This window comes from Tenrec ecaudatus, chromosome 2, assembly GCF_050624435.1.
Source record: "Tenrec ecaudatus isolate mTenEca1 chromosome 2, mTenEca1.hap1, whole genome shotgun sequence".
Classification (NCBI taxonomy): Eukaryota; Metazoa; Chordata; class Mammalia; order Afrosoricida; family Tenrecidae; genus Tenrec; species Tenrec ecaudatus.
Genome location: NC_134531.1, coordinates 258,280,471 through 258,305,587, shown reverse-complemented (window position 1 = coordinate 258,305,587; position 25,117 = coordinate 258,280,471). Strand labels below are relative to the sequence as shown.

General features: G+C 38.0%; 1 protein-coding gene across 1 annotated transcript in view; it reads left to right on the top strand.

Moving 5' to 3' along the window:
* The window catches only part of ARL13B (ARF like GTPase 13B), a 94,359-nt gene that overhangs the window by 56,750 nt on the left and 12,492 nt on the right, over positions 1-25,117 (top strand). The window contains exons 4-9 of the mRNA XM_075542440.1: positions 1,320-1,425; positions 3,694-3,896; positions 8,025-8,139; positions 13,114-13,330; positions 22,761-22,877; positions 23,810-23,878. Coding sequence (XP_075398555.1) covers positions 1,320-1,425; positions 3,694-3,896; positions 8,025-8,139; positions 13,114-13,330; positions 22,761-22,877; positions 23,810-23,878 — 827 coding nt within the window. The remainder of the gene's footprint in view (positions 1-1,319; positions 1,426-3,693; positions 3,897-8,024; positions 8,140-13,113; positions 13,331-22,760; positions 22,878-23,809; positions 23,879-25,117) is intronic.

The following is a 25,117-nucleotide window of genomic DNA, read 5'->3' as shown; positions in this document are numbered from 1 at the left end:
CTGAAGTTATCCAGTAATATATGTTAAGTTTTTGATTCATTGTGACAGTCTAACATTGCAGAAATTTAGTAGGAGGGAAAATATAAGAAAAACTAGACAAGAAACAAAATTTCTTTCTACTGCAGTTAAGCAAATTTACTCTTCAGTTTAATTTTAACAGGCCTGGTGGAAGAATGTGTTATAGTAAACTAGCCTTTGAGGGAGAAGGACAGAGTAGATATAAACTAAATATAGATAAAAACATAGGTATGGTTATATTCAGTATGTATTATGTATATGTATAACTTGAGTCACTAACAATAAATTTGTAGACTGCGCAGATTGTTATCTTTAAAATAGTTTAAAACACTGCCCCCTTTTACGTGTAACAAGAAACAATGGAGAGGCAGATTAAAAACCTATCAAAATCTGTTCCCATAGGAGAATGGAAGGAATAGGAAAAAGGACGTTGACTAAAAACAGTCAAATTTGAGCCTCAAAATGAAGAGTAATTGTGATCGATGGAGTCACTGAAAAGGCATTTTTAAATTCATGAGTTCCTGACTATGGGCTTCCACTCCCCCAAAACAAAACACTTGACCCCCTTTGGAGCTTGGTATGATGCTAGTTCGTTATTCTGAAAATTAAGGAATAAAGGCTGAGGATCAGACATTTATTTCTCTATGAATTTTATGTTATGATCACCAGGTAGTTGATAAAAGGCTTTATCTTCTAAACTCAGTAGCATAATGGAACTAAGACAAGGTCACCATGGCTCCTGTCAGATGTTTAAGACTAGTAGGCGAGTGGATAGGATGGGCAGTGTAAGATCTGTATAAATGGCAATAACAACATATACCATAGTAAGGCTTTGTGGGGGGTGGCATGGTGAATGAGGGAGGGGAAAAAGAGCAGTTGATAGCAAAGGGTTCAAGAAGAAGGATAATATTTAGAAATTGCCGTTGCCTGTATTTGTACATGTCCACTTGAGATAACAGATGTATGGTTTGTTAGATGTAAGGGCCCCAATATAATGATTCACTCTAAAAAAAGGAATTAGGTAAAAAGATTGATGAAATTTATTTGAGCGGGATCAGGTGGAGTCTAGCCGAAGCCAATGAGCAGTTTTAATATTGCTAACACTGCTTCCACAAGATGTGCCTCCTAGAGTACCTGCCCCCCACCCCCACCCCCGGGAAATAATACACTTTGGAAAAGAATTCATCCCAAAATGTATTAGCATATGGTATGTTAATTATAGCTCAATAAAACTATTGAACATATATTAAATGGCTGCTGATTATGGATTTGCTATAAAGCTACTTTACTTTTCTCTCCAGGTTGGCAAATAAGCAAGATAAGGAAGGGGCTTTAGGCGAAGCGGATGTGATTGAGTGCCTGTCACTGGAGAAGCTAGTCAACGAGCACAAGTGCCTGTGTCAGATTGTAAGGTTTTTGTTTGTTTCACTCATCCCCCTTCCGCCCTTGAAACATGGTCACTATGGTGTTGGTGAAAAGTGAAGGCACTTACAAATAACCTTTGAAAGGAATTTTTCCCATATCTCGGAAGTCACCCTGTCACTATTCTATTGATATTATTTTATATCATAGTTTCTCTTTAATCATCATTGATTTCCATAAACTATCCTCTAAAATTACAAAGATTTTAAGGTTTTCTTGTATGAGGTTTTCCAATACTGCAGAGAGGACCTGTAAGCTATACCAATGTGTCATGTTATAAATTTTGTACAACAGGAAACAAAAACTATAAATCTAAATTTTAAACGTGAAAAATGTTGTAGTAAGTTTTAAACCATCATATATTGTTGTTGTTAGGTGCCATTGCATTGACTGTGACCTATGGTGACCATATGCACAACAGAACAAAACACGGCATGGTCCAGCACCATGCTCATAATTACTCCTTTGTCTAACCCCATTTATGCAGTCTCCGTGTCAAGCCATGTCATTAAGGGCCTTCTTTTTCCTCACCCACTTGACCAAACATGATGTCCTTTCTCCAAGGAGTGGTTTCTACTGATAATATGTCCAAGTATGTAAGATGAAGTCTTGCCATCCCTGCCTCTAAGGGACACTCTGACTTTATTTCTTCCTATACAGATCAGTTTGTCCTTTTGGCAGTCCATGGTACTTCCAATATTTTCCCCAGAACTGCAATTCAAGTGCATTGATTTATCAACAGGTCTTCCTTACTCAATTTCAAGCTTTCACATTCATATGTTGCAATGATAGAATGGAGAACAATCACATAGAAAAATCAGCCTTAAAACAACTTTAAGAAAAGTAAAAAAAGAATCAATTATTTAACCTGATTTTATAAAATGAACATTAGTCTGGCAATCTATTGTATATTTGCTGCTATAAATTCCCTTGTAAGGAATTAAACTTTCTTGATATTTTCATAAGGACATTTTTCTTCTATCAGTTCGATTTTTTCCCAATGAACTGTATTAAAATTACAAATGACGCTATACAATTCTTGTCATGATATCTTCCATAGCTTACAGAAATTACTCATAAAATAGTTCAATCTCCTATGTATAATGTTAGTGATTATAGTACATAGGAAATTGAACGTAGGAGATATGTGTTTCAGAAGTTTAATATATGAATAAGTAAAAAGTATTGTTACAAAGTCATAGAAACCTTTATTGAGCAAAAACATCAAAATGTGAAGCTGTCATTTCATCATGTATTCTCCATCTACTCTACACTTCTGAAGATGATGCGTCCTTGTCTGGACGTCACGCCAGAAGGAGTCTGGGCACTTTGGTTGACACCACCTCAAAACAGTAGTTTGACACTCACAAGTGCCTGACATCATGTTTCTTTGATATGCTCTTTGAGTCAGAGGAGGAAGAACAGCGCTTGAAGGGGCAAGACAGAGGCTAGAGGGTGGCTGAGGGATGCGTTCCCAACAACATTTAACAAATGACCGGGGCCACTGTTATGATGGACAAGTTCTCTCCATGCGCCTCCCCGGCCTTTTCCTCACCAATGCAGGCCTTAATTTTCTTGAAACTGCTTCCTGATAGATGCCCATGATTACCCTTATTCTCTGAGCCCATTCATCAAGATTCCTTTTTTGGAACCCCAAAGAGTAGTCACCATAAACTTGAGCATCTACCTCTCTGCCTTGGATTTAACTAGTCCAGAAAAGCCCTTGGAAACAGCTGTTTTGATGGGATTTTTTTTAATCCATTGAACCACACAACAAAATTCACTGAAGAAAAAAAAAAATTTTTATGGTACTCTCATTGGACTAACTCATGGGTATTACTACTGAGACAACTTGTTTAGTGCCATCCACTGAATGCAGAGATAGGTTTAAGTGCATGTTCTTTGAAATAAACCCATGCCTTCGTGAACTCCCTCAATAAGATGATTAATAGAGTAGCTATAACAATGGGCTCAAATATAACGATTATGAGGATACTCTAGGAACAGACAGTGCCTCATTGTGTTGTATAGGTTGGCTATGAATTAGAACTACCTTCATGGCAGATAACAGTGTGCATGAACTAAAACCCTACTAGTTTTACTATTTGACCTCCTATTTTATGTAGTTGGTTTATACTGTTAGTACAGAAGATAAATTTTATCTACTACTTATAATTAGATGTAGTGCTATGAATAATTTGTGTGAATTAATTTTAGTTTTAATCTTTTGAATAAAAAATTGCTCTGTTTCAGGAACCTTGTTCAGCAGTGTTGGGTTATGGGAAGAAAATTGACAAGTCCATTAAAAAAGGACTTTATTGGCTACTACATAACATTGCAAGAGACTTTGATGCCTTGAATGAACGCATCCAAAAAGATACAACAGAGCAACGTGCTCTTGAGGAACAAGAAAAAAGAGAAAGAGCTGAACGAGTTAGAAAATTACGAGAAGAAAGGTAAGTAGATTAAATGTATATCCCAATGCATTTGAAGAGTCAAAAAGTACGACAGTTTTGTAAATAATTTGTTAGTTTTATCTATTCAGTTTACTTCTTATGTTTGAAAGAAGACACATAGTAGTTCTAATAAGTGTTGCTAGTATATATATTTTTTACTATTATTTCTAATTTTTCTCATAGTGATACAGTAGTTCAATTTATTCCTGATATATCTGTGATTTCTGTTTTAAAAAATCATTTTTATTAGCATCTTTGGTTCAGTGGCTCTCAACTCACAAGGCAGTTTTATTACTTAGTAGACATTTTAGTGGTGTTTCGAGATATTTTTGGTTGACACAGCAAGGAGATAGCAGGTGCCACTCATATCTAATGGAATGTTCTTGAGCACTCTATACTGTACAGGATAGTGCCCCATGCCCAAGAAATAAAGGTCCTGAAAAGAAAGCCTTTAAATTTACAAACTTTGACTTTTGAAAATTTCATGTTTCCATAAATTGTACTGTTGTGTTAGATGAAGAACTTAAGAAAAATATCTTTATTTTTTGTCAGAGGGTAGGATAAAGTGCACCTAAAAGAAGATACTTAAAATTTACCAAACTTTGAATTAAATAAACAAACATAAATGTTCCCATAAAATCATTATAATTTTAATGGTGCAAAATGTCCTGATATTTTAAAAGAAGTTTAATGATGTAAGAGAATCTCAGAATTTTTTTGTTTTTCCATGGGATTATACTGTGGTGGGCATGGAGTAGGCTGCAAGCCGGGTGTTTTAAGTAAGCTCCAGTAAGAGAGAAAATTGCCTTCTCCTCAGCTTCTGTGAAGCCAAGGTAACACCCTGGTCCTCTGTGGTTGCCAGCCCAGTGGGCAGGAACCCAGTATCCTTGAGTGATGCCTCTGCTTTTGCACTTCTCAAGGAAATGCTCTGGGTCTCAGTAATAATTCTGCATTTAATTCAGAGACAGAATTTACAGGAAATAAATATTTGTGTACCCTCCCTCAGTGCTCAGCAGCATGAGCAGTCATTCACTGAGGTCTCTAGCTATCGCAGAGACAGTCATGATGCATGGTTTTGTTGACTGGGTGCACCGTGGGGTCTTTACTTTTCTGACTCAGTGTGACCACATGAAGACTAAGACAGCACTTGCTCATCCCGCACCGTCCTCACATTGCTTTTCATGTTTGAAACCACTGTTGTGGCCACCAGGTAGGTCTGTCTCGTTAAGGATGGTGACCCTTTTCTGGTGACCCTCACTTTATGATGACCCTCTCTTTTCTGATGACCCTCACTTTATGAAGCATTATGTCTTTTCAAGGGACTAGTCCCTCCTGATAGCATATCCAAGGTATATGAAGTGGAATTACTTCTGGCAGCCTGTGATATATTCAATATTGTTTTCCAACATCATTATTCAGGAACATTAATTCTTTGTTCTTTCTTAGCCATTGTTCAGCATTTGCATGTGCTTAAGGTGACTGAAATACGAAGGGGGTTGTGTCAAGTGCTGAGTCAATTTTCACAGTGAAAGTGGTGTGTCTGTATATATATATATAAATAATATACATATTACTAATTGGGGAGTTAATGCATATCCCATGTCATTCCATAGTTTAGTCACGTCAAGCAATATTGTACAATTGCTACCACAGTCAGTTTCCAAACATACTTTTTCTTCCTGGACTCCTTGACATCATTTCCCTACTTCTTTTTTTTTTTTTTACATAATTTTATTGGGGGCTCGTACAATTCTTATCACAATCCATACATACATCCATTGTGTCAAGCACATATGTACATTTGTTGCCATCATCATTCTCAAAACATTTGCCTTCTACTTGAGCTCTTAATATTGGCTACTCATTTCCCCCCTCCCTCCCACACCCCTCTACCTCATGAACCCTTCATAATTCATAAATTATTATTTTGCCATATGTTCCAATGTCCAATGTCTCCTCCCACCCTCTTCTCTGCTGTGCATCCCCCAGGGAGGAGGCTATTCATGATTCTTGTAATCAGTTCCCCCTTTCTATCCCACATTCCCTCCACCCTCCAGGCATCACCACTCTCACCACTGGTCCTGAAGGAGTCATCTGTTTTGGATTCCCTGTGTTTCCAATTGCTACCTGTACCAATGTACATCCTCTGGTGTAGCCAGATTTGTAAGGTAGAATTGGGATCATGATAGTGGGGAGGAGGAAGCATTTAAGAACTAGAGGAAAGTTATATGTTTCATCATTGCTACCCTGCACCCGAACTGGCTCATCTCCTCCCCACAACCCTTCAAAGGGAGTGTCTAGTTGTCTACCGATGGGCTTTGAGTCTCCACTCTGCTCTCACCCACATTTACAATGATCATTTTTTGTTCTTTGATGCTTGATATCTGATCCCTTCGACACAGGCTGGTACCTTCCATGTGGGCTTTGTTGCTTCTGAACTAGATGGCCACTTGTTTGTCTTTGAGCCTTTAAGACCTCAGATGCTTTATCTTTTGATAGCTTTCTTCACCTCATTTGCTTATACACACGTTTGTCTTCAGTGATCGTATCAGGAAGGTGGGCACCCACGGATATGATTTTTAGTTCTTTGATGTCTGATAACTGGTCCCATCTACACCTCCTGGTCAGATAGGCTGGTGTGCTTCTTCCATGTGGGCTTTGGTGCTTCTCAGCTAGATCATTTCCCTTTAAATCCCCCTACTCCTACCCTGCCCAAACCCTTATTCTGTCTGCTGTCCCAATAGGTTCATTAGTCCATGGTTCCATGTACCAAAAAACAGAAAGACACATCACACAACCTCAAGCGGGTGAACCTCAATGAACATAACACCTCTGAGGGGAGAAAGCACACCTCTGAGATAAACCCTCATATGAACAAAACCAAACAAGAATACAGAAAATGTTGAAAACCCTGTCAGGTCCAGCGTGCATCAGAGGGGGGATCCACTGACAAAGCTTTAACTGCCCAAGTCCAGGCTGATCCCTGGGTTCTTTCTACTCATTTCTCCAACGCACTCCGTTTCCTAACCATACAGCAGATTTCCCCCATGCAACGGGTGGTCTGATCGCACGAATGAGCGTTGATTGTGGTGCTAAGTAAAATGGAACCCTTTATAACTTGGATGTTCTACAGTTACCTTGATGTTCCTTTTCAGCCAGTTGTGAACGATTATTGTTTTCCTTATGTTGAGATGTAATCCATACTGATGTCAATAGTCTTTGACCTTCCTCAGTAAGTACTTCAATGGCTCTTTGCTTTGAGCAAGCAAAATTGTTTATCCGCATATCTCAAAAAGTTTATAAGTCTTCCTCCAATCCTAATGCTGTACTTCTCTTATATAATCTAGATTTTTAAATTATTTGCTCAATGTACAGATTGAATACCTTTGTTAAAAGGATATTAACCATGACCCACACCTTTTCTGATTTTATACCAGGTGGCATTCCTTTGTTCTGTGTGCCGTGTCTGCATAAGCACAATGAAGTGTTCTGTAATTCCCATTCTTTGTAATGTTACCTATAGTATGTTCTGATCCATACAGTTTAGTGCTTTTGAATAGTCATTAAAGCGTAAATAGTTCCCGTAGTATCTGCTTTTGGGCAAGATCAGTTGCTATCAGTGATGTCCCACATTCCATGCTCCTCCTTTATTTTTATATTATAAAAAAGAAACAAGTTTCGATATGCTTTAATGTAATAAAACCAAATTGAACTAAATATATTCACTTTCAAATTCAATTCAATTTCATTTTTAAAAAGGCCCAGATCTTAAGAAAAGGGTTAACAAGAACATTTATTGATCTCAATATCAGTTACGAGACAGTATTGATTTAGGAAAGTAATTCATAAAGATTAACCTGTGGAAAAGCACTCATATGCACTGTCGACATCAGGAAGTCTGTAATAGGAAATGTCAGTTTTGTCAGCATGCACTTCTCAAATTCAAGGATTAGACCAGGGGTAAAAGATCACAGCTGCCTAAACATTTCCTGAAGTACTCAGTAACTAAGCGCCATGTTGAGATGTTATAGTTACAACATTTAATAACTAATTCTATTTAATGCTTTCTTAAACACGGTTCAGTACTTTCTTATGAAGAGTTCCGATTGTTCTTTCTTCAAACAATAGAGAGGAAAGAGAGAGGGAGCAGTCTGAACTCCATGGAAGCAGCCTTCAGGCAGAGTTGGACCAAGAGCCAATTACTGTCAACCCTTTCCAGCCAATAGCAGCTGTGATCATGGAGGTATGTATTGTCGGTGGCAAATGTATTTTTTTTTAATCATTAGTTTTTCATCTTGAATTGTAAATTTGGTAGAGGAGACAAGTTGTTGGAAAAGGAGATGGGGAAATAGAAAGAAATATTTTGTTAGAGATAGATTATGCCTGAAAGAAATTACTGTATGTACTTGAATATAAACCGACCTGAGTATAAGCCGAGGTACCTAATGATTACCTGGGAAACCAGAAAAACTGATTGACTCGAGTATAAGCCTAGGGTGGGAAATGCAGGATGTGAATTAACACAGAGACCAGAGGGAAGAGACGGAGCCCAGCCACAGACACATCGTTACCAGTTCAGCTGCCGGCATAAGTGAATAACTACGGGTCGAGTGCAGGAGCAAATTGGAGCCGTCCACGTCATAGGACGGCTCTGATTGGTTAGATGTGAGTAAACAGACATTCAAAACCCTGCAGTGTTAGCAGGACTTTGAAAGAACAGCAGAGGAACAGCAATCATCTGTGAGATGTTACACCTCGCTGGGGTACCACTGACCCGTGTGTAAGCCGAACCCCAGTTTTTGTTCTGAAATACTTGGCTTATACACGAGTAAATGTGAGAACTTGTTTGTAGGTTTTTCTTCAAATTTGCTGTTGTGTAAAATGGAAAAATGACTCAAGAATTAAATGAAAGTGGGAATGCTGATTGATTTTAACACTCATTGTGTTAAATATTTTTGTCATTTCATATGATGATAATGTTTACTCATTTATATTATCCTTTTAAAAATTATTATTATCCTTATCCATGTATGGCTGTTACTGCCCTTTTGCAATATTATTTAGGTGGTGGGACTAAGAGCATATAAATAATTTTGTCTTCCCATGAATTCTTTTTCTACATTAAGTTGCAATCTTTACTGAAGGTTGTTGTAGTCCTTGAGAGGTAAAAAGATAGTTGTATGTTTTGGGTATTGTTTCATTTTACAAAATAATAATATAAGGTATTGTGTTTCTAGTTCCTCAGATACCATAATTTTTGTTGTTATTTTTGCATTTGTTAATTGCTTACATACCAAGAGAAACTACTACTTAGCCCATCGCCATGCTTTATAATTCAAGGACATAGGCCAGTGACACTCATGGAATCAATCTGAAGCAATTCTTTCTATTCTCCAGTCACTTTGCACTTTCAAAGATACATGCTTTCCTCGTCTCCTCAAAATCCTGCATGGAACCATAATTTCTATAGAAAGCTACAACCCCAGAGACAGAACGACTGCTCCACCAACATAGCCCCACAGGCCAGAGAGGAGCCTCGCATCTGAGCTTTGGCCAAAGCACTGGAAGACGTGGCAGCTCTCCCCCCTCACCACTACGTCCTTCCCCACTGATCCAAATTCTGTAGTTTTTAAATTAAGAATGTTATTACCTCAGTATGAGTGCCATAATGGTATGCTTTCCTTTTCTTTGTATCGATCTCTCTATCACTCTATCTATCTATCTATCGCTCTATCTATCTTTCTATCACTCTATCAAGTTTGCTTTTAAAAGTACAATAAAGCCATCCTGTTTTCTGTTGAGGAGCCCTGGTGGCAGCGCGGGTTATGCGTTGAGCCGCTAACCATGAAGTTTGCAGTTTGAAACCACTAGCCACCCCATAGGATAAAGATTAGACTATCTACTCACCTACCGAGTCACAGTCTTTGAAACCCATGGGGACAATTCCACCCAGTCCTGTAGAGTTGCCAAGAGTCAGAATTAAGTAGATGGCGATGAGTTTGTATTTCTGGTGAGGGTTTTATTTTGGTATTTCACGTTGAACCATTATTTTCAACATCCTATTGAACATATTTGTCGAATTTTATCTTATATTGTTTTTAAAATATTGGTAGAGAAGGAAAAAAACAGGCTTTCTTTGATGTGCGCACAGGAATTGTCTCTGTGTAATAAAGGTGGTCTTGTGAAGCATCAGCTATGCTTTTTAATGGAAATAATTTCAAGAAGGAACCTTTGTGGCAGTTGGGGGTAAGCATTGTACTGTTTGCCGCAAGGTCAGTGATTGAGACTCATAAGCCATCTGTAGGAATGAGATGCGGCTGTTTGCTTCTGTGAAGATTTCCAGCCTCAGAACTTGTATATAAGGTGCCTGTGAGTTGGAATCAAGTCAATGGATGGAGATTGGGGTTTGGTAGGAACTTTAAGATTTGTCATGCAGATTTGTTTATATACAAATTTCTCCTTTAAAAGTTTTACAATTTAGAGAAGTATATAGTATTCCTTTTATTTTATCACAGATAACTAAAAGAATATGATATAGAATAGACAGATCAGTGGAACATATAAATGTGAACTTAATTCGGTGTAAGTATTTAATATAAAAAAGGTAACATTTCAAATCTGAGGGAGGAAAAGATGTGAACACCCATTGCAGAAAAGCAAAGCAGAATTATTGAAAACTATATCAAATTAAATTTCACAAGTGTTCAAGATTTAGATATATTTTTAAGCATTAAAAATACTAATAGATGATATAGTAAATATTTGTATACGCCTGGGGGAAGGAAAACTTTCAAAGTAGGATAGTCAAGCATACATTATGATGAATAATGGATAGATCTTATATTCAAATCATAAAGAACTGTTTTACAATATTAAAAAGCCAAAGTACAGCTAGAATGTTCCTTTGAAGTGGGGGTGGGGGCTTGTGCGACTTCCTTTCACATACAGTGGACATGTTAGTAGAAGGATTAGTCCCTGGAAAAGACCATTGTGCTTGGTAAGCTAAAAGGGCATTAAAGAAGAAGCCCTCTGGATGAAGCGGCACAGTGGCTGCAGCAGTGGGCTCGAACACACTCTTTGTGAGGGGAGTGCAGGACAAGGCAGGGACCCGCTCTGTTGTCTATAAGAGCACTGAGTCAGAACGGACTTGCTGGCACCTAACAACTACAGAATCACATTTACTATGTGCTTACCATTGACCCGGCAATTCTGCTAGAGATGTATCCTGAAGAACTAATAGGCCAATTGCATTTTTTATAGTAATGAAAAATTAGAATAAATTTATTTGTCAATTTATAGAGAATTATGAGATAAACTATAGCTATTTAAAATGATAGGTCAATTGCATTTATTTAGTGCCAGACACTATGCTAAACATTTGACATATTCATTAACATTGAAAGAATTGCATTTCTTTCAGCAGGAATAGGTAGGTATATTACATTCTAAATGATCACCCCCCTCCCCCACTGTCATGATCCCATTTCTTCCTTACAAATCTGGCTAGAACAGAGGATGTACACTGGTACAGATCGGAACTGGAAACAGGGAATCCAGGACAGATGACCCCTCAGGACCAATAATGAGAATGATATCAGGAGGGAAGGTGAAGGTGGGGTAGAAAGGGAGAACAGATCACAAGGATCTATATTTAACCCCCTCTCTGAGGGACAGACAACAGATAAGTGGGTGAAGGGAGATGTCGGACAGTGTAAGACATGACAAAATAAGAATAATTTATAAATTATCAAGCGTTCATGAGGGAGGGGGTCAGAGAGGGATGGGAAAAAAATGAAGACCTGATACCAGGAGCTCAAATAGAAAGCAAATGTTTTGAGAATGATGATGGCAACAAATGTATTAATATGTTTGACACAATGGATATATGTATGGATTGTGATAAGAGTTGTACAAGCCTCCAATAAAATGATTTAAAAAAATAAAGAATATGATGGTGGCAGCAATTGTATAATTATGCTTGATCTAATTGAATTATGGGTTATTATAATATCTGTAAGAGTTCCCAATAAAACAATTAATATAAAAATAAAAATTACATATTTGTTTAAAAATGAATTTATTTTTTATTTATTTTTTTTATTTTAACAATTTATTGGGGCTCATACAATTCTTTTCACAGTTCATACATATACATACATCAATTGTATAAAGCATATCTGTACAGTCTTTGCCCTAATCATTTTTTTCTCTTTTCTTCTTTTACATTCTATTAGGGACTCATACAACTCTTACCACAATCCATACATATACATACATCAATTGTATAAAGCACATCCATACATTCCCTGCCCCAATCATTCTCAAGGCATTTGCTCTCCACTTAAGCCCCTTGCATCAGGTCCTCTTTTTTTTCCCCCTCCCTCCCCATTCCCCCCTCCCTCATATGCCCTTGGTAATTTATACATCGTTGTTTTGTCATATCTTGTCCTATCCGGAGTCTCCCTTCCCCCCTTCTCTGCTGTCCCTCTCCCAGGGAAGAGGTCACATGTGGCTCCTTGTAATCAGTTCCCCCTTTCCAACCCACTCACCCTCCACTCTCCCAGCATCGTCCCTCACACCCTTGGTCCTGAAGGTATCATCCACCCTGGATTCCCTGTACCTCCAACCCTCATATGCACCAGTGTACAGCCTCTGTCCTATCCAGCCCTGCAAGGTAGAATTCGGATCATGGTAGTTGGGGGGAGGAAACATCCAGGATCCGGGGGAAAGCTGTGTTCTTCATCGATACTACCTCACACCCTAATTAACCCATCTCCTCTCCTAAACCCCTCTATGAGGGGATCTCCATTGGTCGACATAAAAATGAATTTATTAATGAATTAATCATCTGTTAATTTGTCACTAAATTACCAATCAAATTATTTAACTATTATTTAAAATAAATCTATAAAATCTTGAGTATGTTTGGATAGAGACATATTTATGTGTGTTTGGAGGGCATGTGTCTGGGGTGGGTGGGCAGGGAGTAGTGGCCATCTTCAGAATGAGATAGTATTGAAAGTATTTATCTTCTTAACACTTTCTCTATTTTCTAAATGATTATGCTGAATTTTAGTGATAGGTTTAACATTATTTTAAATAGTTATGTCTCTGCATCCTATAAGTTATTGAATGATCTTGGATTATTTCACTTCTCTTTTAAAACTTTCTTGTATGTAATCCTCATAGTAAAGGTAATATATTTCATTCTTACTAGAATGAAAAAAAACTTGAAAAAGAGAAAAGGAGGCAGAAGATTAAGAAAGACAGCGATGGTCGCCCCCTAAAGCAGAGCATGGAATGTGAACAAATAGAGACCCAGAGCCAGACGAGTGACCTCAGCCATAAAAGCAATGAGTTTGGAATAGTGGAGAATTATGAGGAAGCGTTAACACAGCAGCTAGAGAATGAAGATGAGCAGTCTTCAGAATCAGGTACTGAATCTAGTTATTTCAAATATGTTAATATTTTTGTGTTTACTTATATTCTATTCCTTTTCTTGTAATTATTTTCACACGCAAAAAATGTATAATCTATCTCTATCTCTGTCACGATTACTCCATGGTCCTGGGCTTCATCTGTAGCTGTAGACGTAATCGTGTCTTCTACTGCAGTGTTATCATGAATTTTCTATGGCTATGTTTTCCCTGAAGATACCTTTATAATGTAAAATCATTTCAGTAATATATTATATTATTATTTTTATAAATCTAGGGTACAATAGGCCCCAATGAATTTCCAGAAATGTTTTAATGTCTTCAGGGTTTTTTTTCCTTCTTTTTAGCTTCATAATGGAACAATCAACATCATTTCCCTTATTTACTATTTCAATACGATAGAAACAAACAATTTTTAAAGTCTTATCAAATAGCTGTTTTTCCTCTTTGATATGGTATAAAAGGATCTTCTTCGTTACTACCGCTATAAAAAGGAAGTAGCACAAACGAGAGGCTTCAACAAACACATTTGAGTTCTCACAGAGTAGGAATCTCGGAGTCCAAATGCAAGGTGCTGACTCGAGGGGAAGGCTTTTACTCACTGTGGGCTCCCCTCTAGCTTCTGCTGCGTGGTTCCTTGGAGAGCTCACACAGCAGGGTGTCGGTCTTCCAGGCTCGGCTTTTTTGCTTCCTTATTTAATCAGTTCTTTGATATCTCAGAAGAAATTGACTCAAGACATTTTGCATGAATACTTCCTCTTTAACATAACACAATCTATTCCCAAATAGGATTATACTCACAGGTATGGGGTTTTGGATACAACATGTGTTTTGGGGGAATCAACTCAATCCATAGCAGTAATTGTTTGCGTTTTCTAACTGGTAATGTGATTTGGAAGTTCATGTCATTTAACGTAATGGGGAGAGAGCCTGTATTATTCAGGCAACCTGTGATACAGTCCTCACTCTCTATCAACTAGATATGTGCTGTAATAAAATCTGCAGTCTTAGCTTTCCCACCTTTAAATTGAGGGGTGTTATATAAAATGTCCCTGCAGCAATCCAGCCAAATACCGGGCACATGGGAGATAAACAAAAATTGCTAATTTCTTGACATTCCTACTTAGCGCCATGGTTCTACTTAAACAGTAATTCTTTTTTTTAATACTTTTATTGGGGGCTCTTGCATCTCTTATCGCAGTCCATACATTCATCCAGTGTGTCAAGCACATTTGCACATATGCTGCCATCATTTTCAAAGGAAAGTGTAATTCTTTATGTAGATCACAAGGTTTATAGAAAATAAGGTCCCAATCCTTGACATCTAGATTATCTAGCAGACGTTTTACTGAATAACTGATACTGATTTAAAACATACTTTTTGACCATTAGGAAATTGATTAAAATATCTCCGTTAGTCAAGTTACAAAAATAGACTTCCTTCAGTGACTTCTCCATTTCTTTCCCTTTTTCTCTTTAGTTCATGTGCTTATGTAGAATTAATCTTCTTTATTGTATCTTTTATTTTGTTGTTTATAAGATTAAGAGTTAGTCAAACATTGGTACAAGGGTTCCAGTTTATAGGTGCATTGATTTATTCCAAACAACACGTGTGGTTTTGATTTTGTTCATAACATCATTTTATTGGGGGCTCTTACAGCACTTACAACAATACTTACAGCAGTCGTATCAAGCATATTTGTACATATGTTGCCATTATTATTTTCTAGACTTTTACTTTCTCTTTGAGCCTGCGGTATCAGCTCCTCTTTTTCCCTCCCTCCTCCTCCTGCTCTTGTGACCCCTTGATATATTATAAATTATTATTATTTTCATATCTTACACCAACTGCTGTCTCCCTTCTCCCATGGTTTCTGTTGTTTGTCCCCCAGGGGGAGGAGGGCAGAGTGGAATGGTTTTATGTAGATTATTCTGATTGGTTCCCCTTGCTCCCCTCCCCTCTTATCCCTACCCTCTTGGTATTGCTACTCTGATTTCTGTTCCCGAGGGGTTTATCTGACCTGGATTCTGTGTGTTGTAAGCTATTATCTGTATGACTGTACAGGCTCCAGTCCAGCCCAAAGTGAAAGGCAGCATTGGGGTCCTGATAGTGGGGATTTAGGAAGAATATCATGACAGGTGAGAGAACAATACTGGGAACACACTGCTGTGAGTGAGCCCTTTCTGACATTTTGTCCCCTCCCTACCCCACCCCCACCCTGACAGCAGGGCGAACCAAGAAGGGAACATAAAAGATCAATAACTGGAGCGAAGCAAAGTCACAGAGCCCTGGAGAAGCCTCTAGAATAGACTTCAGGCTAAGAGGGGAAGTTCTCCCAACCTCCCAGGGCTGGTGGGGAGATAGTCCTAAAGGTCAGCGGACAGACCTGGAATTATGTATGCTTTTTCGGGGGGGGGGTGCTAGTTTCTCTTTTTTTCTCTCTTTATTCAAATTTTTAGTTTTATCTATTATTGCTGACTTGTTTACCTATATCAGATAGACATGGGAAGCAAGCCCGAAGAGACTGTAACAGGACCGATGATTTTGGAGGGACTTGTGGGGAGGTAGAATTCAGGGAAGGGAGTGGTGAGCAAACAATGCCATAGATAGGGGGAAAGATAGGGGATTAAAATCAATGAGGAGGACACAGAGATCCTGGGGGTGTTAGAACAGCTGAAATCTTGCTGAGAAGAATTACTAAGCGGCAGAAGAAGGGTGAGCATGAGGGTGGGGCCAGAGGAAGTTAAAAAAAAAGAGGAAAGATCTCGCAAGCAACGCTATGGATAGAGGTATAAACATAGGTGTGTACATGTGTAAATATATCAATTCATAGAAATAGAGATAATTGGCCTATATACATATATTTATATGGCAATACATTGAGGTAGTGGACAGACTTTGGGCCTCTGCGCAAGTCCTACCTCAACGCAAGTACATTCTGTTCTAACAACCTGGCATTCTATGATGCTCACCCTCCTGGCATGATCACTGAAGACAAAATGGGTGCACAAGCAAATGTGGTGCAGAAAGTTGATGATGCCCAGCTTTCAAAAGATAGAGTGTCTGGGGCCAATTAGGTTTGAAGTTAAACAAGCAGGCACCTAGCGTAGACGCATCAAGCCCCCTGGGAGAAGCACACCAGCTGTGTGATCATGAGGGATCGACCGGATCAGGAAACAGGTATCCGAAGACCCTAAACAAATATAGAAAAAAAACATTGTTGAGATGAAGAGGGTCGGAGCAGAGACCCAAAGACCATCTGTAGACTATGGGACATCCCTCACAGAAGGTCACAGGAATGAATGAGTCAACCAGGGTGCATCATAGTACCGAAGAAACACACAACAGTCTCTGGTTCCGTGTGGCTTCCTTAACACCACCTGTTTAAACATCTCTCTGTGATCAGTGGTTGGCTGCAGGGTAAATTTTTTAATAATATATTCGTTATAGTTTCATTGGAGTACCTGCAGAGAAAGAAGAAAGATACTTTTTATGCTATGGACTAAAACTGTTTTGAGGTCAAGGCTAATTTTTACACAAAACTAAAGTGGATATCTTCCAATCCATTGAAGTTTTGCTAAAGGTAATGTAAGAATGCAAGAAAAAAAAATGTTGGCCCATGTGAAATGATAGATTTTAGATGAATCAAACTGTGTTAGTCTGGGTAGACTAGAGAAACAAATCCATGGACACATATATGTATAAGAAAGAGATTTATACAAGAGCAACTGAACATTCCAAGCATATTAAGAAGATTTGTGGGATCACGACAATCGATTTCAGAACATTTTCTTCCGATACTCATTGTTAGCTCCCCATTTCTCTCCATCCTCCGTTGCCATGTCCCTAGGTAATTATTAATACAATTGCTGCCTCTAGATTTCATATATAGAAGACTATATAAAACAAAAGCAGCAAAAACACCAAAACAATAATAGAACAGAGAAAAACCTCAATCGAAAACAGAAAATATTAATAACATTAAAATGAATCAAAAGGGAGATCAAATGATAAGGTGTTACATATAAACCCAACTACATGCACCACAATCCTCTTTACAATGTTCTCTGATAACAAGGCTGTCCACATCCCTGGACTGCAGTCAGTAGGAGTTTACTGGAGACTTCATCCGTGTGTTGACCTTGTGCTTCCCGCCATCCACAGCCTTCTACAAACCAGGTGTTCAGAATGTAAGCAATGCTACCGTTTCCTCCTCTGTATATGTATTTTACTATATGTAATCCTTGGAGCCCATGGCCTGTGCGTCCTCCATGTAAACATAATTGACTGCTGTTTTAAGACAAGCCTTTATGACCCTTGGCACTTCACCAACTAATTTCTTCACCCATATCTTCAATGATCTCTTCATGAAAATAAGTCTCAAATAGGGCTATGTCATAAGAACTAAGTTTTCTTGGATTAGGACTATGATTAAATGGGAGCCCAAAATCTATTAAGATATCTGTGTTTATGTATGTCTCTGGTTCTCTTTAGAAACATCATTATCATTATGACAGAGAACGTTATAAATCATCCCTGTGGGGCATAAGATAATTCTATGGATAGTATCATTAATTTAGCCAATAGTTTGGAATTTAAAACACTATTGAGAACTTCATGAAGTCCTGGTGGCATGGTGGTTACATGTTAGATGGGTAACCACAAGATTAGCAGTTCCAGAGAAAGATGAGGCTTTCTATTCCTACAGAGTGACAGTTTGGGAAACCTATAAGAATAGTTCTTCCCTGTCTTGTAGGGTCACTATGAGTTAGAATCCAATCATTGCCATCCAATCAACTCAATGGTGAGTTTATTGCGCATCTAACTTGCACAGCAAACTGTACACCAACACAACAGTTTCGACACGTTTAGTGTAGAACTTAGTGACATTAAACATTTTTTGAGTTGTCCAACCATTTTCACCCTTCTCTGAGCTGTTAACATAACTCAGTGCTGCTTCAGATTCTTTTGTAATGTTTCGAGTTACTGTTTTCAATATGATCCCATTTAGCTAGATCTTTAAAAAGCAAAATGCCCAAGGTAACCTTCTTACTAGTTAAGCTAAACTGTTGTTCAGTTTTAAGATTTCAGCCAGTATCTAAATCTTCAAGATTTAAAGATTATCTTAGGGCCATAGTTTCAGGGGTTCATATACTCCCTGACCATGGAAAGTTTAGAGTCTCCAAAGATTTGAAATACTTTTATGCATTTACCTCCTTATAATCAGGATTCTTCTGTGGAATCCATGACAAAATGTTCAATAATAGTAGCCAGGTAGCATCCAGATCTGGTCTCATGGCAAAGGAGGACAGATTAGCTACCCAGTCTATATGTTCTTATTGCTGACTCTCCTTCTTCCTCTGTTCCAGGTGAACTGAGAGCATTTTTTTTTTGCCTTGGATAGCTGATTGTAAATTTTTAATACCTTCAACACTACGCAATGAACTCAATTACAGAACAGAAGCACTAAACAGGTTATTGGGCTAATTAACTATGGGCACTTTGGATACCTGCCAGTCTTTTAGACACCAGTACAAATGAATTGGCTCCAATGTAACTAACAGCTCTCCCTCACTGCCCATTCTGAGTTTCATTGCAATTGAATTGTATAAGTTTAATGTGAGACGAGAATATTCAGTGTGACACTAGGACAGGAGACAGACAAGACTTTCTACTCCCATTAAGAGTTACAGTCTCACGCAGGAGCAAATGAAGGCGGAGGAAGAGAGAGTGGAGCACATCCTGCAAGCTTTGAGGATGATATCCCCTCTCGGAGCAGCCAAAGTACAGATAGGACCATATGGCCAGCCCCACTACAAGACACGATGTCCCTCACTGACCCATAGCCCTACTTGCACAACACTGGAGACACAGTGCGGGAATTGCGCCTGATCTGAACCCACCACACCAAGGCAAAACACTAAGGGTGTGCAACAGAACAGCAAGGGGAACAGAGCAAGAAAGTCCCAAGGGAATACCAAAAGTAGACTTAAGGCTAGGACTTGGCACCCCATCAGATTTGACTGGAAAACACTCCGAAAGGTCAACAAACAGACTGTGAATGATTTACAGGCTTTTTGTTTTTTTGTCATTTTTTTTTGTTTTCTTTTGTTGCTTTGTTTTGCTCTGTCTTGTTCTTTGTGCATATTATTATCTCTGCAGGTCTATCTAGATAAGATAGGCAAAATAAACAATCTGGAGGAGAAAACAACAGAACCATGGTTCCTGGGGACATGGGAGAAGGAGGTGGGGGAAAGGAAGTGGGTGTCAATAAACCCAGGGACAAGGGAACAACAACTGATCCAAAATTGATGGCGTGGAGCGTTTAGGAGGCCTGGTAAGGTTTGATTAAGGGCAATGTAACTGAGAGGAATTACTGAAACTTGAATGAAGGCTGAGCATGATAGTGGGACAAGAGGAAAGTAAAAGGAAATAGAGAAAGAACTAGGAGGCAAAGGGCATTTATAGAGGTCTAAATACAGGCAGGTACATATGTAAATGTATTTATAGGTGACAATGGGGAAATAGATCTATGTGCATATATTTATAGGTTTAGTATTAAGGTAGCAGATGGACACTGGGCCTCTACTCAAGTACTCTCTCAATGCAAGAACACTTTGTTTTATTAAACTGGCATTCCACGATGCTCACCTTTCCACCTTGGTTGCTAAAGACAAATGGGTGCATAAGTAAATGTGAAGAGAGCTGATAGTGCCCCGGTATCAAAAGATATAGTGTCTGGGTCTTAAAGGCTTGAAGATAAACAATTGGCTATCTAGTTGAGAAGGAACAAAGCCCACATGGAAGAAGCACACCAGCCTGTGTGATCATGAGGTGTTGATGGGATCAGGTATCAGGCATCCAAGAACAAAAAGTCATATCGTTGTGATGAGGGGGAGTATGGAGTGGAGACTCAAAACCCATCTGTAGGCTGCTGGACATCCCCTTATAGAAGGGTCGCGGGAAAGAGATGAGCCAGTCAGGGTGCAGTATAGCACTGATGAAACATTACAACTTTCCTCTAGGTCTGTAATGCTTCCTGCCCCCACCTCCCACTATCATGATCCCAATTCTACCTTACAAATCTGCCTAGACCAGTGGATATAACTGATATAAATAAGAATTGGAAACACAGGGGATCCAGGACAGATAAACCCCTCAGGAACAATAATGGGAGTGATTCCAGGAGGGTAAGGGGAAGGTGGGGTAGAAAGGGGGAACTGATTACAAGGATTTACATATAACTCCCCTTCCCTGGGGGACGGACAACAGAAAAGTGGGTGAAAGGAGATGTTGGACATTGTAAGACATGACAAAATAAGAATAATTTATAAATTATCAAGGGTTCATGAAAGAGGCGGGGCAGGAAGGGAGGGGGAAAATGAGCTAATACCAAGGGCTTAAGTGGAGAGCGAATGTTTTGAGAATGATGATGCAACAAATGTATAAATGTACTCGACACATGGATGGATGTATGGATTATGATAAGAATTATGCGAGCCCTCAATAAAACTATTTTAAAAAGGAAAAAGAGTTGCCATCTCAGAAACTCACAGGGAGTTTTATCATGTCCTGTAGGGTCCCTATGAGTCAGCTCCAACTCGATGGCAGTGAATGATTTGTCACACGGAGAGAGGCCCCAGGTGGCACTATGAAGCACTGAACTATTGATCTAAAAATTGGCTGTGTGAGCCCACCTGGTGGCACTGAGAAGAACAGGACTAGTGATTCGTTTCTCTAAGGTGCAGCTCTACTATGCACCTCTGTGGTCACCGTGCGTGGAAATTGCTTCCAAGGAAACTAACAGCATGACACTAGAAAACAAATGTAAATGATTTTAATAATATAGTCTTCTCTTTTTTGAATTCTGAATAACCCTTCTTGAAATTTAAAATATAGAATTTTTAATATCCATTATTTTTATCTGTTCAGTAAGAAATTACTGTTATGAAACAATCATGAGACTGACAACTCAAAGAAAACAGAAAATAACATGCTTGTAAGGATGAAGAAAATTTGTACCTCCCACACTCTGCTGGTGTGTCTTTAAATATGTATAACCATTGTGGAAAGCAATTTGGTGCTATCTGAAACAATGGGAATAGAAATCCCATATGATCTAGCAATGCCTCTGCTTGGCTTATATCCTCAAGAGTAAGATACATAACATGGAAAGATATATACACTACGGTGTTTATCACAGCACTGTTCACAGTACCAGGAAGTGGGGAAAGGCCCAAATGCCTATCACTTAGTGAATAAATAATATTTGATACAGAAAAGGCGGTACCCCCAAAAACGATGCCCATTTGTTTTTTGATGTGAGGGAGACAGTGCATGTGGTGTTCATTCCACCAGGTCAGACTGTTTGTTAATCAAACTTGCTATTTAGAGGTTCTGAAAAGATTGCATAACAGTGTGCCACAAAAAAAGGCCTGATTTGTGGCAGACGAGGGACTGGTTTTGCCACCACGACAGTGCACCTGCTCACACAGCCATCTCAGGGCGCCAGCTTTGGGCAAAACACAGCACACCTCTCTTGCCCCACGCACCTTACTCACCCGACCTTGCGCCGTGCGATTTCATTTGGTTCCGCAAATCATGAGGCACATGAAAGGACAGATTTGGCGACATAGAAAGAAGAAAAAATGAGAGAGGTGCTGTCAGCCATCCAAACAGATGACTTTGAAAAATGTTCCAGAAAATGGAATCGCAGATTTGAAAAATGTATTAAGTCTAATGAATACTTTGAAGGTGATGAGGTTATTTTGTAAAACATATGTAAATACAAAGCTTGGGGACGGGAGGATTTTTTGGGTCCTCCCTTGAAAAATATGCATCACTAAAATGACAGCGCTGAAGCCAGGAAGCACCTCATGACTTGGGTGCATCTGCAGAACATTATGCTGAGTTTAGTGTATCAATCACAAAAGGACAAATATGATATGAGACCACAACTGTAAGGATTAAAAAGTAAAATAAGGACTTGCAGATGAAAGGGAACAGGCTTTGGAGATCCCCAAGGGTGAGGGGGCAAGGGTGGGAAGATGAAGCAGTGAACTTTACTAGATAGCTACTGAGTTGGGTAAAAGAGTAGATGGGGGAACCATAAAAGGGAGATGAGAAATCAGAGATTGAGGGTTGGGATATAAAGGGGCGGGGAGGTGCTGATAAGGGATTTGAACTGTTGAGTGCAGAGTTGATGGTGTAAAATGTACTTCCACCTAATTCACAATAAAAAATACATTGAAAAATAGGATATTACTTTAAAAATTAAATCTTAGTATAAACAAACACACTTTTGATTATGTTTAGGATTTCTAAAGTTGAAGGTATGTATCTTGATAAGTAATTCTTTTGACTCTATTAAAGTATAAAAGTTACTTTTTCCCTAAAGTTTAAAGCTTCATCTTTATATTCTTATAGATAACGGTAAAAAGAAAACGAAAAGGCTAAGAATAAAAAGGAGTCACCGTGTGGAACCAGTCAATACAGATGATTCTGTTCCTAAGAGTGTGACTCCACCCCCACCCCCTCCTCCTGGTGAGTACAATAGCATTGATATTGAATTTTAAAATACTATTTAAGCAATGGAGTACCAAGAAAAAGAAGCAAAGGTGCTTAGTTTTTATTTAGTATGCTACTTACATAGTGATTTTGGGGAAAGGTAAGAATTCTTCATTTTGTCTACTTTGTTCAAAAGTTATAAACATGCATATCTATTGCTTTTGTATAATTCTGCATTGAACAGTTTTATAAAAACAAAGATTAAATATAAACTAATAAGAAAACTTTTCCCAAGCACTTCCTAAAATTGTATTCACATTCTCTGTGAAAGACCAACAATATCCAGTTTGCTCAAAGAAATTACATTTGATGGATGGATGGCAAATAAAAAAATTTTTTTAAATGTATCTGTCATCAGGAAACCAAGATGTGAAAAAAAATTTAACATTTCTATTAGCACTCCATCAATTTGTCATACAATATTTCCAACATAATGAAATTGGTGTGAGGATAAATTGAATAATGCCTGTGAAGAGTTGAGGTGTTTTAGCGTCACAATAATTGTGAGTTCTTTATTCCAACACAGAGAGAGTATCAGATAATATTACATAAATCATCATATAAGTATCTGATGACAGATGAAGTAAGGTCATTTTAGCCTTTCAATCACTGCATAAGATGGTACAATTTCTAAGAATTTCTTTTAGAATCATCTCTAGTATTCTGTTGGTAGGATGTAGACTGGGAATGAGGGTTGTTCACTTTTGTTGCATATGAACTGAATCCTGATGTAGATGCTGGCGGCCTGTAGTTGAAAATGAGTTTGTAATGGCTGTTCAGGACTGGGTCATTCAGTGTACCTGACTTGACATTAAATGCTGTTTACACACATTCAGTGCTGTTTACACTAGACGTACAACTTTTTGTACACTGTTTTAAATGTGTATGTTTGTTTGTTTTCCCTTTAGTTGGCTGGGGAACCCCCAAAGTCACTAGACTTCCAAAACTTGAGCCTCTTGGTGAAACACGTCATAATGGTAATACGAAAGCATTAGTTTCTGATATCATCTGTTTGTACTTGTGTACATCTACTTTTCTTAACCTCATAACGTCAACGTACACATTTATTTTTTGAAGCTTTGCAAGGGCTCAAAGCCTTATTATACTTAATTTGATACAATTGATTTCATTTTTATCCAAAATGCATGTTTCTATATAATTTGATTTGATGTTTATCTTAAATAAGATGTAGAAATAATCAAAGCTTCTGTTTATATACTTATGGTGGTAATTAAAGAGAAGGGAAAATGTTTTATGCAACTATGCGACATTACAATTTTAGTGCAAATAACTATAGTGTCTGATAAATTCTAAATGTACTCTAATGATATCATATAATTGGTTTCCCTGTTTCTAGTAAGATACTCAGATATTAAATATTTAAATGAAGCAAAAATAAAGAAAATTAGTTGACTCAGTTATCAAATAAGTAAACCAAATAAAGTTCATCTACATAGAAGTGACTAGAAACAAAGTTAGTAAATGCTTAATTGACTAAAGGAAACACATTTTTAAAATGAAAATATTAGCCATAGTCCAGCCAGTATAATTATCACTTGTTCTTCAAGAAAGTCCAGTTGTTGTTTGTGGTAAACTATGTTTAGCTAATCTAGAATTTATTTCCTAAGGAGATTTACTAGTAGATTTTAAAAAATCAAGTTTAACCTTTAGATTATTTGAAATTATACCGAACTTCATAGAATTAAATTATTCAATAAATGCATAGCTATAAAAGTGCAGTTTGCCTTCTTTTTAACAATACTATAAGCCAGTGATGACATATTTCTTCTTAGTCCTTAGTGAAATAAAAGACTTTTTTCCCTTTCTGAAGATAAATTCTTAGACTATACCAGAATTTATTAAATGTTTTTTCCAATGAAATGACAATTTTCTGTTTACATCTAAGTATACTTGCACATGTTAGAATAAATATCAGTTCAATTATTCATGAAAAATTAGATGTTAATGTGTGGGTACCCATGTATAATCCAATGGATTTTTTTTCCCTCTTACTGAATTAAGGTTCAACAAGCAGCTGCTTTGTATTAATACCCACTAAAACACTAGTAATTGTAAAAAAGCATGCATTCTGTCTTCCTGGAGGTCCTAGTTGAATAGAGGAGACCATAACTCACTTAACAGTAATTCAATATACATGACAGTTCACAACGTAACAGTCAAAAACTCTGCAGTGTAGAGCTTAAGTATTGTGCACA